The 17,949-nt window shown below is 42.0% G+C and overlaps 1 protein-coding gene across 5 annotated transcripts in view; it reads right to left on the bottom strand.

Moving 5' to 3' along the window:
* SEMA5B (semaphorin 5B) overlaps positions 1-17,949 on the bottom strand; it is a 269,841-nt gene that overhangs the window by 103,253 nt on the left and 148,639 nt on the right. For all 5 annotated transcript variants that reach the window (XM_021526077.2, XM_021526078.2, XM_021526080.2 and 2 more), the window contains 2 exons: positions 16,724-16,823; positions 1,918-1,963 (listed from right to left, as the gene is read on the bottom strand). In XM_021526077.2, coding sequence (XP_021381752.1) covers positions 1,918-1,963; positions 16,724-16,823 — 146 coding nt within the window. The remainder of the gene's footprint in view (positions 1-1,917; positions 1,964-16,723; positions 16,824-17,949) is intronic.

Genomic DNA, 17,949 nt, shown 5'->3' with positions numbered 1-17,949 from the left:
GGGTACATTCCTCTCACTGCCAGGCTTTGTCCCACAGCCAACATATCCTGATGTCTCCATAAACCGTGCTCCTCATGATTCTGTCCTTATTTTGTGGAAGTACAAATGCAAGAGAGCAGATATCTGTCAGCACAAACCTGCACCGTGAAACAGATTTAGCACCACTGGCAGGATGACAATGAAGTTGCATGAGCAGAAATTAATCAGAATGCAATCTTGAGATGAAAAGTTATCCTAATTCAGGCCTGGCAAGATCCACACTGTATTTTATTTACAAGCAAAGAGGAGATACAAAATTCAAATTAATACAGTGATTATTTCTTGAAGTGCACACTCACCCCTATATAACTAAATGCAAGTTCCTTGCATTTCTTGTCTCACTTTCTGATCTGACCTTTAAAACGACGCACGATGCACGGTGAAGGGAAGGTGGTGCCTTTAAAAAGCATCATGAGCTTTATGGAGACAAGCCAAGCAGCTACTTAGGCAACCATTAGGTTGGGAAACAATCACTTCCATCATTCCCAACACGTGTGTCAACATAATTCCATGCTCTCTTTGTCATGCAAAAACTCTTGGCCAAGTAACCGGATACACCCAGAAAGCAGGAGCGAGCTAAGCTCATTATGTTAACCGGAGATCCCACAGCAGCCTCCAGTGCCACAGAAGGAGACTTCCCATGTTCTGCAGTGTAGAAAAGGAAACTCACTGCACTGAAGAGGGCCAAGCCTGGCTTCAGAAGTGTGTGAGGGAGATTCACAATAGGGTTTTGTGGAAGGGGATCCCTGACAAGCAGCAGAGGCTGTGTCAGGCAGTGTGATAACAGGCGTTGCAGAAGGTGTGACACCTCTCATGACTATGAACTTCCCTCTCCTGTGTGCTCTCTGGAAACCTTCCAGCCATGCTAATACAGCTCTGCAAAAGGGAAGGCACTGCCAAATGGGAGTAGCAGCTTCTCTAAGTCTTTATTGTTGTCATTGGTAACTCTGCACTTTGTTTTCCTTTTAAAGGAGGATTCAATGCATTTTACAACCATTAAACATCTTTTCTTCTCTCCAGCTATACTTGTAACTCTTACTAACAGCAAAAGGCTTGTGCACATCAGAATGGCTAGCAATACCACTCTAATGGCTTCTTTGTGTGGTCAGGTATAGGAGCAAGGCCTCTCAGTCTGTCTGAAAAAATGCTGAATGTTTTTTTGGTGAGTCAACAACTACAGAAGATAGTAAGTATCCCAAAGCAAAAGTGTTAATTTATTTAAAGATAAGCAGCTGGTGTTTTCACTAACAATTTTTTCTTCAATTTCAGATTCAGTGCAGTGAGAGTAAAGTCCTAATAATGCTGGATATTTTCAAGTGCCTTCAAACTTCAGCTGCTTTACCTTGGTAAAGGCAATGGTAACACATTTTTAAACCCATTTTACCTCTTGAATGCTTGCAAGTCCAATCATGGTTTTAGTAATACATTCAGCAAAACACAGCTCCTCAACAATCCATGTGCACAAAAGCCTGCAAAGGCTAAAATGAGGATGGATGAGAACAGTAAAACCTTCTCTAGCATGTTGCTGACATCTCTAAAGAAAGCCAAGGATTTCTACTGTTTGTTGTGTTTAAGCCTGTATCAGTCACACTACATGCTTTCTTCCTTAAGATGCCAGATTTTTGGCAGATGCCATTACCACCCAAACACTTAAGAATCAAAACCAGACAGCACTATAAAAGTAGGCAAGTGTAGCAGAGCCCTTCCCCCGGCATTGTCACTGGAGTGGGAATAAAGATTTAGTTCTGACTCTGTCTTCTCCCTGCTCTACCACTTTGGGCAAATTTACACTATATAGGCTTCTGAAAATGTACATCAAATATTATAGAACTTTCATTAACAAGTCAAATAAAATAATAGAGTAAAAAGTGAACATACCTGAATAAGAGAAACGTTGTGTAGACTAAGTCTGAAGAGGTAGTTCCTGCATGAACAAGCAGAAAAATTACAAACTATTAGGCTACCAAGGAAGGAAAGGAAAAGTTATTAAAGCAAGTAATAATTTTTGGTCATTCACGTCTACAAACAAAATGTTTTCCTGGACTCCTCTCCACAGAATACAAAAGCAGCCCTATGCCTGTTCACTGACTTGTTCATCAGTATCTTAGGGAACCTTGTAACAAAGTTCTGAGCAAGTATTAAATATTCCAGAATCCATACTGAAGAACCACAGTGAAATCCCAGCCACAAAGGGCCATTTGCAAACTCTCAGCAGGCTTTAGTTGAGGTCCGTATAGGCTGTAGTCGTGTTTTTCACTGAATTCTGAGAAAACTGGGATTGGACAGAAGCCAGCTGGAGCAGAGCTGACTTCCTACTATGCTTCCCCAAGCCTGTTCTTGTGGGAATTCCCATTCAGGACTTTGTGGAAGAGAAGAGAGCAGATATTTCTCAGTGGAATCTCTCTGCACAGAAAATCAGCAGGGAAATCAAGGCAGTGACTGTAGATATTCCCAATCCTCCTGTCATTGTTTCTTCACAGGCAAAGCAAGGGAATTCCTGACAGAAGTCACTGTAGCATGAGATACCACATATCAGCTGGGCTCCTGTCACCCTTCTGAATGTTCATATCCCATCACAAATAGGAGGCAACACATATTTGCATAAACATCTATAGATAAGGCTTAGTTAACAGGATTTATCTCACATTTTTGCTTGCTAAGACAATGCAGTTACCAGGAATCAGCTGACAAATTAAGCCATACGGACTGGATTGTATGCTTGAGGCTTTTGGCCACATCTAACTTCATATTTTTGCATCCTGTCACAAGGTCTAAAGAGCTGTAATCCTTTTCCAACATCACTGACACCACAATCTCTCTCAGAGAACACACATTTATATCATGCAAGGTGAATTGAACCATACTTCTTGAAGTGGCTCTGTTTAAATGTTAGAAATTGCAGCTTTGATGATATAGGTTCATCTGCTCTAGAAATGCCAGTATATAGACATTCCCCCACCTAGTGAAAATGCAAGTTCCAGTCCTAGGTCAGTTACCCCAGAGAGATCCTATAGTGATGAAAATGTCCTAAGGACTCTTCTGAAGAGCCTTCTGTAGGGTCAGTAAAGCAGCACACCCTGACCAGGCAAAAAAAGTAATTCAAACTTCGATAGTGAGAGATTCATATTGGGTCACAGTGACTACAACAAGGCTTGAGCAGATTTTTCTTCTGTTATGTATCACTTGTGTACCATCTAAGTCATAAGTACAGCGTTGCCTGTGTACTTGTCCCAGTTCTATGAATAAATCCAAGGCTCTCAAACGCTGCTGACTGTTAATAAAGAAGTATGGGGACAAGGATGATGGGGAACCTGGGAAGTCAAACTCCTGATAACAAATCTTCAGCTGATATAGCTCTGATTTGCTCTTGACTTGCACCATTGTATTCTGGTACTGGAACTGGCTACCCAGAGAAGAATGAGACCCAATAGCAATGCCTGAAGAAAATATATCAATGCTTATTATACCTCTTGTAAGTACACAGAGAAGTATACAAGCACACACACAGAAGAAATCTTCATCCTTTCTCCTAGTTCTGTCACTGAAGATCCAGCAGATCTTTTGTATAGTATGAAACCCTATTCTGTCTCAAAGGGCTGCATACTTTCCCAAAAAAAAAAAAAAGTTAGCTCTTCAGCATCAGTATCTGATTTAGATGAAGATGCATGCAGCAGACCAGAAGCACTAAGCTACACACAGCTAAAATTTCACAATGAAGTTAAATTCTCATCCAGTGACAGATCTGAACACTGCCTTGGAACACCACATACCTACTCACCAAAATATTAATGCAACTCCAGGACATGAGATATCATGGAATAAGCCTTCTGCTGGGAAAGGCCTCCAATCTTACAATACCCTCAGGAAAAAAGTTCTCATAACTAGGGACTTGAAGTTTCTCTCCTGTTGTTAAGCATGCTATTTAAATGCATTGATTTTGGAAGTCTTATAATGCAGATTTCAGCTCCTTGTTCTAGGCTTGCAAAAAGCTGGACAGTTTGACTAGGTAATAAGTTTTAATATTAGGCTGGTTTTTTTTCAAATTCAACTAAAATATCTTTAATGAAAGAGACATATCCAAAGGACACAATTTTCATTCCACTCAGCCAAAACAGATGCAGAGAGGGATAGTGTCCATTTCAATAAAACTATTCTGTTCTCTCAGTGACTGCTGTTTAGCACCTGGACAAAGCCAGTTGGGTGGCTGAGACCTGAACCAGGCAGGAACATAGTGATGGGAATAGCATAATGATCTTCCAAAAGCTTTATACTAACCTTAGCTCTCTAAGTCTGACCTTGGGGCTTTCTTACAGAAAGGAGGGCTTCCCCATGTTTTTTATCAGCTTGCCTCACCTGGTGTCTGTAGAGGCACTGGCAGTTTTTTTTGTTTGTTTGATCCTTCTCACATCTTACCAGCAGCAATACAAAAACCTGTAGGCAAACCAAGCTATCAGACACCTCCTGATACTCCAGGACCTGACTGACTCCAGCTGACCTGCCAGCTAGAACTGACTAATCCTTAATTAATAACATGCTCTTTTAACCATACTTGTTCTGTAAAGCTGTACCGGGAGTAAAATGCCAAAGGAAAACATCTGCTGAATCAGACAGTGTCATTTTTATGAATTGCATTTTAACTGCAATTTTAGTCCAAGAATGAGCAAGATCTCTGAATGACAGGCATGGTTTATTGTAGCTAGAATTGCCCCATTTGGGCCTTTATTTCTTGCTTGTGTTTGAAGTTATGTCTCTTTAATACCTTACTGAACTATAATTTAGAGCAGCTGAAGGAGTATGATTAAGAAATATATAAGAACACTGAGATCTCCACATGAATGCATAAGGTACCTTCTCAGTCTTTTTTCTTCCCTGTCTTTTTCTCCCATCTTCTCTTGTAAGTGAATGCTGGTTAATTCTTTTCTCTCCTAAATTGAACCCACTGGACTAGGCCAGAAGACTAATTGCCTGGTGCAGCCATGATATTCTAATATCCTCCTGCTTCTGTATAAAAAGCTGGTGCACAAATTTGGAGGGAAAGGACAAACTTCTTAATTGCTGTCCTAAAAGGTCACACAGCTTCACAATATTAAACCCAAGCTTTGTTTTACTCTAGATTTAGCTGCATTTCAGCTATCTCCAGAGCAAGTGTCTACACTCCTCTGAGTACTCTGGAGCAAATGACATTATGCCTCAAACTCCTAATTACTATTACAACTAATCTTATTTTTCATAAACATCAGTGCCTTTCTGAAAATGCCCATGTTAAACAGTAATGCCCTGAAGTTTCAGGCAAGGCTGTGGTTTTATTGCATTAAGACAGAGTGGGTTGATGATGGTTCCTCTGGAGATTGATTTCCAGCCAATGCCTGTTCAAACAACCTGAGGGCAGATCCTCTCTGTCATCTCTGATTGCAGTGGGTTATTATTCCCCAGCTCAGATATACAAAGTTAGCTTCTGTAAAGACTGTCCTGCTCTATAAAACCTAGGATTAAAGAATTTGTCATCTGAATATAAAGAGAAGAAAGAAAAAGATACATCACTCTCATTTAAATTCAAAGCACTGATTGAGCAATTTAGCCAACATCACAGAACATATCTGCAGCACAACCAGGAGAAGGTCTCCTGGACCATTAGTTTATGCCCTAGTTAGGAGAATAACTTGCACCCAAAGTTGGGGCACAGCATGTAAACCTGTGCTGAAGTGTCATTTACACTCATGAGTAGATGTCAAATTACTTTCTTAACTGGGAGCTTTATCCTGTGTGCATATGAAGAGACTCAAGCTGCAGTAGAAATTCTTTGAATGAAAGTATTTGTTAATTGGCTTAGTGATTTGTATTTGGCTGCTTGTAAAATTATTAAGTGCTCACTGTGCCTGGTATCACAAAACACACATACCAGAGCAGCAAGAGAGCAGCTGAGATGTGATTCAGGAAAGGGTGTGGAAGAATATACCGACTTAAATATATTTGCCATGACATTTCCAAGTCAAATCTGCTTATTAAGTATTTATTTCATGAAGCCAATAGCACCTTGGGTGAACTTTCTAACATGGTGCCCATGCACTTGTTCACACGTTGCCTGGCCTTGAAACAATTTACTTGGAAGGCAGAGCACTTGGGCTGTGATGCCACTGAGCAACAGAGATACAGGACAAATTTAAGCCTTTCCATTGGGAAGCCATAAAACAAGAGTGCCTGAAGAATAACAGAAACCTTTGGCTTAGGAGCTCTGAAACCATAAGCATTGCAACATGCTTCAGTCCCTCATTCAGGCCTCCTTCTCAGTGCATCTTTTCAGGCACCACATCTGTCAGCTCTGTACTGGCTGATTAAGAGGTGCTTCCTCCTAATTAAGAGAGAGCAGCTTTTCAGTTCTGCTGTGGTAGATCAAGAAGTCCATCCCTGCAATTGATGGACTGATAATTTATAAATAAAAGGCTGTCCTAGCTTCAGATTTTTTTTTTTTTTTTTTTTTTTGCTATTTAAATGAGTGAAGCTTGTTCACATTTCCTAGCTCCTCACACACCAAGCAGGTAAGAAAACCTCTAAATCTCTCTATATTTCAGAATAACCCCTGCTATCAAATTTGGAGCCATGAGAGCCCATGTGCTGACCACCACCAGAACCTCTCAGTACTTGGACACGCACAAAGAAACCAACAATATGCTGCCTTAATTCAGCTGGTCTCTATCACTACATGTTACACCTGCTCATTTGTTGCTACTTCCCTGCACCTTATAGTAGGTGTGAGTAGTTCCCCCCTTCCTCCTTACAGAGCAGGCTGTCCTAAGCTCCCTCTCTTTCTAGGTAATTACTCTGCAAGTAGAAACAAAGGCAACATAAGCTGATAATAATGTTTGATCATGCATAAAAAATATACGTTGAGAGAATGTTGTGGTTTAACCCCAGCCAGCAACGGAGTACCATTCAACCACTTACTCACTCCCACCCTTCTCAGTGGGATTGGGAGGAGAATTGGGAAAAGGTAAAACCCACAGGCTGAGATAAGAATTATTTAATAATTGAAACAAAGTCAATTGTTGTTGTTGTTGTTGTTACAATAAATAATGAGAAAGAGGAATAAAGGCAAGAAACACAGGTGCTGCACAATAAAATTGCTCACTCCACTCTCCTGGCCAACTGCCCCAGTTAATGTACACAAGCATGATGTTCCAGGGTATGGAATCCCCTTCTGGCTAGTTCAGGCCAGCTATCCTGGCCACCCTCCTGGCTTCTTGTGCATCTGCTCCATGGCACAGCATGGGAAACTGGAAAGTCCTCAATTTAGCATAAGCACTGTTTACCAAAAACTAAAACATCAGTGTCTTATCAACATTATTCTTATACTGAATCCAAACCACAGCCCTTTAGCAACTATGAAGAAGAAAATTAACTCTGTTCCAACCAAAACCAGGACAGGGAAAGTTGAAGAGAACTGAGTGAGGAGTTGTTGTCCCTTTTAGGGACTAATATTGCACTGCTCCCGTCATGCAACCATGTAGCCTGGGTGAGGTACTAGAGCCTCAGACAAGCTCATGGTGCTTTGGGAAGAGGTTCCCAGTTAAATAAAATAAAATAAAATAGACTGTTTCAGTAGAGAAATACTTCCTAATGTCCAGTCAGAACCTTCTCTGTCCCATTTTCAAACCAACTCAGTGCATCCTATCACTGGATGCTAGGAAGAAGAGATCTGCATTTCCCTCTCACTTCCTCTCCTCAGGGTGGGATTGTGCTGCAGTTAGGGTTCAGGTCTGCAAGAGGGTCTCACAACTGTCACAGTGTAGATAATAAGAAAAATAATTAACAGAACAGGGGTCCCTTGGGTGATATGAAACAAGACACAGAATTATGCATATGACAACTAATGCTCCCTTCTGGCACTCCTGGAAGCCACATGCTGGGGCTGAACCTCGGGCTAGGAGCCAGCATCTCCTGTCAACTCTTCCTATCTTTGCTGCTGGAGGCTTTAGATATACTTTGTAGTTGCACACTACATGACAAACACAGCTTAGTCATGCTTCACAACCCCCAAGGAGCTGGTTAGTATCATTCCCCTCCTTATACTAATGGAGAAAATGAGCCAGAGAAAGGTTAAATGACCTTCTCCAAAGCACACAGCAAGCCAGTGATGGAATCAAGATCAGACCCCAGGGCTCTCGGCTACCAAATCTCACGCTAGATTAACGCACAGTGCCTGTACACAGGTCCATCTGTGGCTGAACTTTTCAGATGGTTATCCACATTTCGGAACTAGCCAACCGTCCCAAGAAACCCAGCTCCTGAAGGGTCATTCTGGCCTTTGCTATCAGAAGGAGTTAGTTACATGCCTGGTCCAGAGTGTGATGTGACAATCTGTTTGCAATGTTACTCCAGTGGTTCATTTGAAGCACCTGGGAAACACTTGCTGGAGAAAAGGTGGAGGACCAGCAGCTACCCTACAAGTTGGATCCTTATTCACTAGTAATTTTGTTTCTATTGAAGAAAAACTTGTCCAATACATCATTCTTCCTCAAAAATCAATAGATGTACAACAGAGAACCATACTAAATGGCAGACAGTATTATGATGCAGTTGCTGTATGAAGCATTGCTTTCCCCAGTGCAACTTTTCTCAGTTATAAATTCAGCTGGAGCTAGAGAAAAAACCTCTTAGAAGAGGATCCTTTTGCAGGCAGCATATCATTTGTATTAAACAGCTTCTAAATCAAGCCAGGGGCTCAGCTACTGTTTCTGTGTTGCACTGAAGCCCAGTTAGTACTTCTCTGTGGAAACAAGGATGAAATTCCTCTATATTGCATTCAGTGGAGAACTACCATCAGCTTTAATGGCACGGGGCACATGGCACAGCTATGCTCCTCTAGATGCTGTATATTCATGGCCAACTCTAGGAAGAGTCAAAAGAGGCAGACACAGCTGCAGAGCAGGGAGGACAACAGGAAAGCTGAGGCACACTTGGGTTATGCCAATATGCAGAAATCTAGATGATGGATGCTGCTGGGGAAGGGAGAAGAAGAAAGGGGATTGGCCTTTGGATTGACAGCCTTGTCCCCTCTTCCATCAGCTTGCAAAAGAAACAGCAAGCTGGCTCTGATGTCTCTGGCCCTTCTCTTTCTCCAGGGCAGGAGAGGCAAAGCCTCACTGCAAAGTAAATCCACATATTTGGGGGTTATAGTGTTTGCTATGCTCCTGAGACACTTCAAAGAATGGGGATTGGGATTTTTTTTTGTAATATTGTTTGAATATATTTATCAAATGAGGGTCAATTTCCTTTTTTTGTTTTGTTTTGCTATATTTTCTTCCTTCTTTTTCACTAGATGAGTTTGTTTAAAGCCTCAGAGAACTGAGAAAAATTTTCAAAGCACATGTGTGAATTTGTTCTTATTTTCCTGGAAGGGTGACTCCATCTCTCAGACCATCACTTATTATCCCACATGCCACCAAAAGTCTTTTTTGACAGCTCCTCTCTTCCTTTCCTATCCAGCTGCAGTCATGAAGCACTTACAGCACCTTGATATGGCCCCAAGACACACAGAGACCTTTGCTCTCTTATTTGCCCATCATTTCAGTAAGTCACAACATAAAATTCCTCTTCTTCTGATGAACTGATTATTGTTCAAATCTTCCCTGGCAGCCTCCCCACCTGCCTACTTAGGCTGATAAACATCCTCAGTTCTGTGGTATTCAACTTGACTTGTATGTAAATACTGATAGACTTGGCTGGTGAGATTAAGTTATTGCCCAACAATCCCTTCTCTTTGCTGGGTTTTTATACCTTTGCAGTGGCATGAAACAGTAGGCTTAGCACCTAAACATCTGGTTGTAAAGTGGTATGCAAACCACTGTTGTGAGCCGTGCCATATAAAACTGACAGATGTCTGCCTTAACCAGAGCAAGAGAAAGTATTCTCGGCAATGCAGAGGAAAGTTGCTCTGCAGCCCCATTCTGTGATGCTGTAAAACACATTCTGTCCAGGTCTCCAAGGCTTTTGTCTAAGTATCCTGACCTTGTGTTTGCACCCATCCCACCCTCAGAAATACAATCTTCAAACTTAATTATTCTCAGTGTGTTACTAAAGCAAGTGAGCCTCTCATGGGTGGCTGCTTTCGTGATAGGGTATCACCAATTTTCATTTTATCTGGAATATGAGGTATTTTTCTCATGAGGCCTGCAATTTGCTATATAAAGATGCTTCCTATCGGTCTGTGCTGCATAAAGATTGCCTTTCACACAGCACTGGCTGTGCAGGCACTGGCTGTGAAAGTGCTCAGCCCCACAACAGTGCTGAGGTCACTTGCGGAGAGGTGGATGGTGCTGCCTTGCAGGCAATTTGAAGGACCAGCTGTTTTCCCTGCTGACAAAGATGACAGACCAGAGACTGCCACTGCCTCACCCTCTTCTCCATGTACAACATTAATGTGCAAAACTGACCCTTTGCCCTCCTACAGCTGCAGCTTCTTCAGCACATTGATCCCTTCCAACAACCTGAAAGTGTTACAGTATAGCATTTTATTTGATTTATTTACTCTGAGTTAACTAAAATTCATGTACTTTGTTTTAAAAAATGCACAAATTTTAACTAAGAAAGAAACAAAAACCACTGAACAAGATTTGGGCCAGGCTTTAAACCTCCCAGAATCCCATAATTACAAAACTGTCCTTCATCCTTTCTACACCTTTTCCCCTCCTCCCCAAGGATATAAGTCAGGGACAGCATAGATTTAGGATATGCCAAATTCACACTGGTTGCTGACCAGCAGAGGAAAGCAAACCCTATAGGTAAAAAACAGATACTCCAGTGAGGCTTCACCCTCCACACTCATACAAGGGCAGAGCTGACCTCACCTGGCAGAGTATCAGAGAGGAAAATCTCCCTTTGAACTATCTCAGGCTCAACCAGAGAGGTTAAAACCTGCACTTTAAATCACACTTTTGTTCCTTTTGTGAAGAAACTGTGCACCCCAATTATGGATTTAACTAGCTGCAGTGTCTACTCACAGCTTTCTCACCTTTACCACATTCTTTACACAGGTCACAGGTCAAGCAATGTCTTCCAAAAAAAAACCATTTCTGTTAATTTCAGAGACTGATTTGGGTTTTTTTTTCCCTCACATCACCATCTTATCTGCCCCTCTCCAGCCTATGATACAAAGATGTAAATTTAATTAGAGCATTCTTTTGTCTGATAGGAAAAATCACAGTGAGAAGGAAGGCATTTGTTTTCTCCATTTCTCTGAACTACCTATGATCTGGATATAATCAAAAACATTACCATGCTCTTTGCTTGCTCATGTCCTCATTAATACCTCTACTGGCAAGGTAATTTCTCAGCCCAATGTGACTTAGCAGGGGGTAAAGCTGGCGTAAAACAGTGCAAAAATAGTGCAAAGCCACCAGAAATGGTTCAGTCCATTTGTTTCAGAAAAGTCTTGAGAAAAATCCTGTAGTCAGATGCTAACAGGGACAAATGGCACACCACTCCTGGCTCTTTCAGGGCAAGCCTGTGGACTACATAACTGTTGGCTGTGCCCATGTGGCTGTTCCCAATGTTGACTTGTTTGCATGTTAGTCTCTCTGTGCTATATGAGACTTGACTTTTCTGCCCATGCTGAAGCCACACTTTCCCAGCGTAAGTGCATGGGACTCACAGACTTTCATGAACATTTGCATCTTCTTTGGAGAAACAAGGCTAAGAGCAAGTGATTAAAATACCAATACAAAAGTAAGGGGTCCAAATTACACATCTGCCATTTTCTGAGCCCAGAGAAGAACCTTGCCTCTGTCTACATTAGTCAAGTGCAGACTGAGGTTATGTAGACCTTGACTGGTATCTTCAGAAAGTGCAGGCTCACTGCAGGAGTAGCTGTATTAGGTGCTGTACTGCACTACTTTTCAGATGTGCTACATATTCATGTGCCACAACATCACAGCCTTTTCACAGGGCAAGGTGGCTCTTAATCCCTCTTGGCCTTGGATTCCCATCTGTAGTGTGAAACTATTAGTGCTTTCTTGCCTCACTGCAGCCCTGTGAGAATAAGTGTTGGTGAGGGGCCCTGATCATTTAGCAATAGAAAGCATTGCTGACAGATTTTATACTGTGTGGCTCTGTGGAACTACTCTGACCCAACTGCTGCCACTGAATTTCGTGGTTTGCAAAATGCTTTTTGCCTAGACATTATCTATGGAGACTTAAGGGTTTAGTGGCAGCCCAGATGTGGACAGGATTGAAGGTGCCCAAGGGTAAGAGTGATATTTCCTGACAGGCACAGGTTTTGAGCACTTTACTGCAATGCTCTGGAGCTTTCTGTCAAACAGGCAGGAAAGAGCCTATGTTTGGCCACAAATCTGCATGTAACCTGGTTTCTGACAGACTATCATACACCAGAGACTTTCAATAAACTCAGGGTGCCAAACCTTCTGGCTAAGGGTCCTAGAATATATTTACAATTTGCCATATTTCTGTAAGCTGCAACTTGAAGGAACTCTTTTGGGACATCAGTCGTTCTTCTCAGCCTTCAGCTCCTAAGCCTGCATGATCCAGACCTTTTTTAATGCTTTTATACAGGCAGAAGCATAATAGTCAGAAAAGGGTGTGCCTAGGCTGCTTCCCCTAAAACAATGCTTGAAAATTCATATAGCACCTTCCCTCCCCAAACTGATCACATTGATGCTCCATCCCTGGAAGTATTCAAGACCAGCTTTAGTGGGGCCCTGAGAAACCTGATCTAGTGGTGCCCTATTTGTCCATTGTGGGAAGGCTGGAATTAGATGATCTTTAAGGTCCCTACTAACCCAAGCCTTTCTATGACTGCGTGATATCTCCTTCCTTGCACTTATCTACTTGGCAGTAACAGGCACATTCAGATCAGCTCTAAATCGAGTATGAAAATCAACTCTGTCCAGCATTAAGATTTGCATCACCTGCAGCTAAGTAGTTTTACATTTATTGCCGAGAAGTCTGGCAGTCCATAATGATGTGCACTTTACTTGCCAGTTCTGAGTCCCTGATGCAGCTTTTGCTCCCTACTCTCTACCTCTGGGCTCTTGTTGGTAACAGCCAGTTGTGATAAGGGCTCCTGAGCTGCACTTCCATTTGTGACAGCCACAGGGGATGATCCTTTCCCATCTCCTGATGGAGCTGACAGCCCTCTTGGCAGGCAGAACTGAGGGCTTCTGGCCATGATGCCTTCTGGCTGGTTTTCCTCAGTAATACCTCCACCCACTGGGAATGTCTGACCCGTGTAGCCCTGCCTCGCATCTGCAGCCCCATCAGGCTATGGCCCCGAGCTCACACCCCTGTAGTTTCCTTCTGGGAAAAGTCAAATGTTTCCCTTAGGACTTCCCAGCCACTCTTTGTACAGTCATTTGTTTGGGTGCCATCCTCCTGTAGTCCAAGCTGTTTCCCTTCAGCTTGTTGTAGTGCCAGATTGTCACACGGTGTCTCAACCACCCTCCTTCACACCTTTTATGTTGTCCTCACCAGGGAGCTCTTCTGAAGTAAGATTTTTGGCCTGCTTCCAAGCAGGGTCTTTCACTTTACTGGATTCTGTCTGTGCCCAGCCAGCAATGAGAGAGTGCCAAGGAGTAAGGCTCCTTGAGGAGGTGGAATGTCACAGCTATACCATGTCCCTCCTCCACAAAACTCACATCCTTGGGGCCTGGGCACCCTGCCTACAGCACAGGGACACCGCAGAGCACTGCTTCTCCAACAGACAGGTGAAATCACTGTGACCATATTTTCAATTTTTTTCTCATTAATAATGAGATCTAGATTATAGTTTTTCCTCCCATTAAAGTAAGCTCAAATGGCAATCACTTGTGGATAAGACCTGAAAAAAGCAGCAAATATTTCAAAACAATCACTCATTCACAGAAGAAAAACAGTACATTAAAACACTAACACTATATCCAAAACAAAAACAAAACATGTGAACTGTGAGTCAAAATGAAGGTTATGAATTTTTGAAATGTGTGTTTTTCTACTTAATGAAATGTGACTCATAATACGGGTAGTGTAGATTTACAATGTTCTAAACTATTCATATCCTTTCTCTCAAGTGTTTGGATTTTACAAATGATGTGACAAGTAAATACGTTGCTTAGAAACCATGGTGGGCTTTTGAAACTAATTCTTTTGTTTCTGGGTTTTTAACTTGGCAGGTGTTTGGTGCAGTGGAGTTATCAAACTCCTCTGGGTTACTCTCAGACAGCACCAGTCATTTAAGGAGGTTTCTTAGATAAAGATAAAGCTTAAAAATCCAAGGCTCATGTTATTCCAGCTCCCTGTCTGCATGGCATGCCCTCAATACCTCTTACAGTTTCAGTCACACTGTGTCCAATTCCTGAAACCAAAAACTCTTGTGAACCCCCAGGCTTTCTAGGAAGTATTTTCCATGAAGCTTTGAAACACAGGACAAACTAAGCCAAACAGATGCTGTGGTGAGGTCATGCTGCTTTTAAATAGACACAGAAGTAGTCTGAAATAATTTATAACTCTATCATCTAAGAGTATGATGCTAACCAGGAAATTGAGAAGTGGGAGTACTTATAAACGCCACCCTGATCCCAAACTCCTTCCACAACCCAGAATAGCTGGCATTACTACTAATATGATCTACAGCAGCACATTTAAACATGGTTAACATTTAAATTTAGGTTTCATAAATTACACCCTGCAGAGATGGATAGAGACAGCTCCTATCTCTTTGAGGTATTGTTTCATTTGCAAATTCAAGCAGATGGTGCACGAGCAACTAATGACTCAAAAAATCACCCCTAAAAATAGTCCAGAACAAGGTGTGGATTTATCAGGGAAGGAGGGAACAGAAAATGTTTTACTTCCCCTTCCCATTTCTCAGGCACAGCTCCAGGAGCTCAGTGCATCCAGAGCCGTGCAGCACCAAGGACCTCATCCACACCCCATTTTCAAGAATCTCTCCCCATCACCTTCCACAGGGTGGAGTTGAGATGAGGAAATGGATTCAGCACTCCCCACTTTCTCCACATCAAGCATGTGTATCCAACAAAAACAAGCAAACAAACAAAAAACCAAAAAAACCCACCAAAAAAACACCAACACCCTGAGATATGATATCTTCATTAAATGTACCCTGCACTGCACAGCACAGCCGTGCATCACCACTGAAACTTTCAGTCTCCCAGTCAGGTGGGTAGTGCTTCATGAAAACTGACTTTTCCAAGCAAATTCTATAAATACTTGTCACTGCTTCCCCATGAGGCCATACCCTGCAATATAGTGTACCTCCACCGGGAAGCCAGCGTTGCTGTCACTCCCCTGTTTGTGATGATGTTGTACTCTGTCTAACCACACTCATACAGACTCTCAGGGAGGCAGAGAGTCCCTTCAGGACGTGCTGTGGGGTTTGAGGAGGGGTGAGGGACTGCGTGGGGGAAACCTGCCATGCAGCCCAATTATGTAAACCACACATTCCTCAGAGCACCGTGCCAGTGCAATGCCTGGCAGAAGGCACTGTTCACAGCCATTCCCAAAGCAATGTTCTTCTGAAGTAATAAATATTAATAATTTCTGGTTAAAGATCCCAGCACAAGTAAAGCTGCAGCTTGAAAAGTCAAATGTTTCTGTATGAAAAGCAGGAGGGCCTCTGGCAATTTGAACAGCTACAGGAAGGTAAGTGTTATTATTTACTGCACATATACAGGCAGAAAATGTATATTAAATCACACTTCACTTGTTTCTGTGAAGCATAAAACTCTCCTTCTGCTACATATCTTGCTCTTTTTTCTTGCTCACACCATGGGTTCTTCCTCATGTCCCTGTCCTCTACTGCTGAATACGCTGGGAAGAAAGCATTCTCCCTCCACTTTTGTCAATAGCAGAGACTGATACCACAGTGTTCTCTAAGTGTTACACTTTAACTGATTTGTTAGACCATGCTTAGTATCTTTGTTTTTTGGCTTGTCTTATCTGTTTATTATGCACTAAAATATAGTTGCTGTTTGGGCTCATGATTCAACCACTTCTGCCATATATTATTTCACTGAAGCATAGCTCTTTTCCCCATTACAAATTCAGCTCTAAATTTGTAAGACCTTGCCTGTGCTTATGTGTTCCCCCCTCCTCTTGTGAAATCCTAAATAAAAATAATGTTTAAAAATAAAGGAAAATATATGATAATTATATACAGTGGGCCAGAAGAAAGAGTTGCACCAGAACCCATTGGGTGAGGCACTGACTACATTAGGCAGATAAAGGAAAGAGGTTCTGAAGTGTATTCTAAGAGAGAAGAAAGCAACCATTCACCTTGGCTCTATCACTTACACAAAGGTGTGTAGGTGAACCTGGTTCTGAGTGAAAGTCTTGCTATGGCAAATAAACCATAAAGTCAAATTCTGTGCTGGCAGAGGGATGATGCAGAATGATTTATTGTAGCTCTTCTAACATTCACAATACTGAGTGAAATGCCAGCATGCTGCTTCATTAACCAGTCATTTTGATTGCATCTCTTTTTTTTTCTTTTTAATTCTAGTAATTTTCTCTTCTTTGCAATTATACTGGATGCCTAAATCCCTCTACATGAATTATGGCTTTCTTTTCGAGGGCGAAACTGGCCACATAAGCTGAATACACACTCTCCCCTGAAGCCAGAACCTGCAGGGAAGGAGCTTGAGCAGCAACCTTAGACTCATCAAAAGATTATCTTTACCTTGCTCCCACAATGAGTTGGTTCCTGTTGGCATCCAGTGCAAGCTGAGAAAAGTCATGCACACCTGGATAGGTGAAATTCGACACCCAGGGCTTCAGATCTGCAATGAAAACAGAAAGTAGAAAACAGTAAATCTGCTCCAGAAGCAGTAAGTTCACCTGGACATCCACTAATGGATTTCATACTGAGTTATCTGTCAGGGGAAGGCTAATTAATAACTTCTTTAAAGTGTTTATATTTATTCTGATTCAAAAAACCCACACATAAACACAAAGCTGTCTCAGCAGTTATTTTCACATCCACAATGGAGTGTCAGCATTGGTTTCAGAGACAACAGCACCTCAATTTTACTAAGTTAAAACTGAGGAAACATCTTCAGTGTCAGGATTAAGTGGTGTAAAGGGATGAGGCTGCCTACCATAACATTCCCCAGCCTTGCCTTCTGTGCTAATCAAAGGGAGACTGCTGCCTGCCAGAAAGAGTAGGTTGTGCCAACTGATGAAGAACCAAGTTAGAGAACTGGTGATCTGCATTCAAGACCTGGCTGCTTCAATGACAGATTTTGCCTTCTCTTTCAGGTCTTAGGTTTTCTTCTATGTTTCACTTCACCTAGCATTTCACAGCCTATCAGCTAAATCCTTCCTTTATTTTTGGATGGTGGGATGTTGGGTGTCATCACAGCATCTTTGTGGCTGAGCAATTGCACAGGCTTGAGACTGGCTTTATCAACTGCCGTGGATTTGGCCATCTAGGCAACTGTCCAAAATGCAATCACACAGCTTAAATGCAAAGCAATAGATCTGGCCATGCGTTGCTCGGAGAGATAAAGCTCTTCCAGAAGTTACATCTGTTAACATCAACTGAGTAATCTAGGGCAGGAAGTCCTGTTGTTAAAAAATATATACGTGTTTTAAAAGAAAAAAGGTAAATTACTATTTTAGTGTACCCTCCCTCAGGCGTGATGCTAGGGCATTCACAGCATCTCATCTTTCAATACCACCACCAACTTTAACCTTGTGTATATTACAGATCACAGAATTTCAGTCTCTCACCTTACACCTTTATTGCACAAAATAACAGAATAGATTTAAATATATCTTTTATAAAGTTGTCCAGCTTTCCTGTGAGGACTTCTCTTGAGAATTTATTTACTCTGGCTGTAAAATACATGGAGAATACCAAATACTCAGGGAGCAAGGCACAGATGAGACCAAATCAGTATGACT

This window comes from Lonchura striata, chromosome 8 (genome assembly GCF_046129695.1).
Source record: "Lonchura striata isolate bLonStr1 chromosome 8, bLonStr1.mat, whole genome shotgun sequence".
Taxonomy (NCBI): Eukaryota; Metazoa; Chordata; class Aves; order Passeriformes; family Estrildidae; genus Lonchura; species Lonchura striata.
Note: the sequence above shows the minus strand (reverse complement) of the source record. Positions and strands in the feature narration are given on the sequence as shown.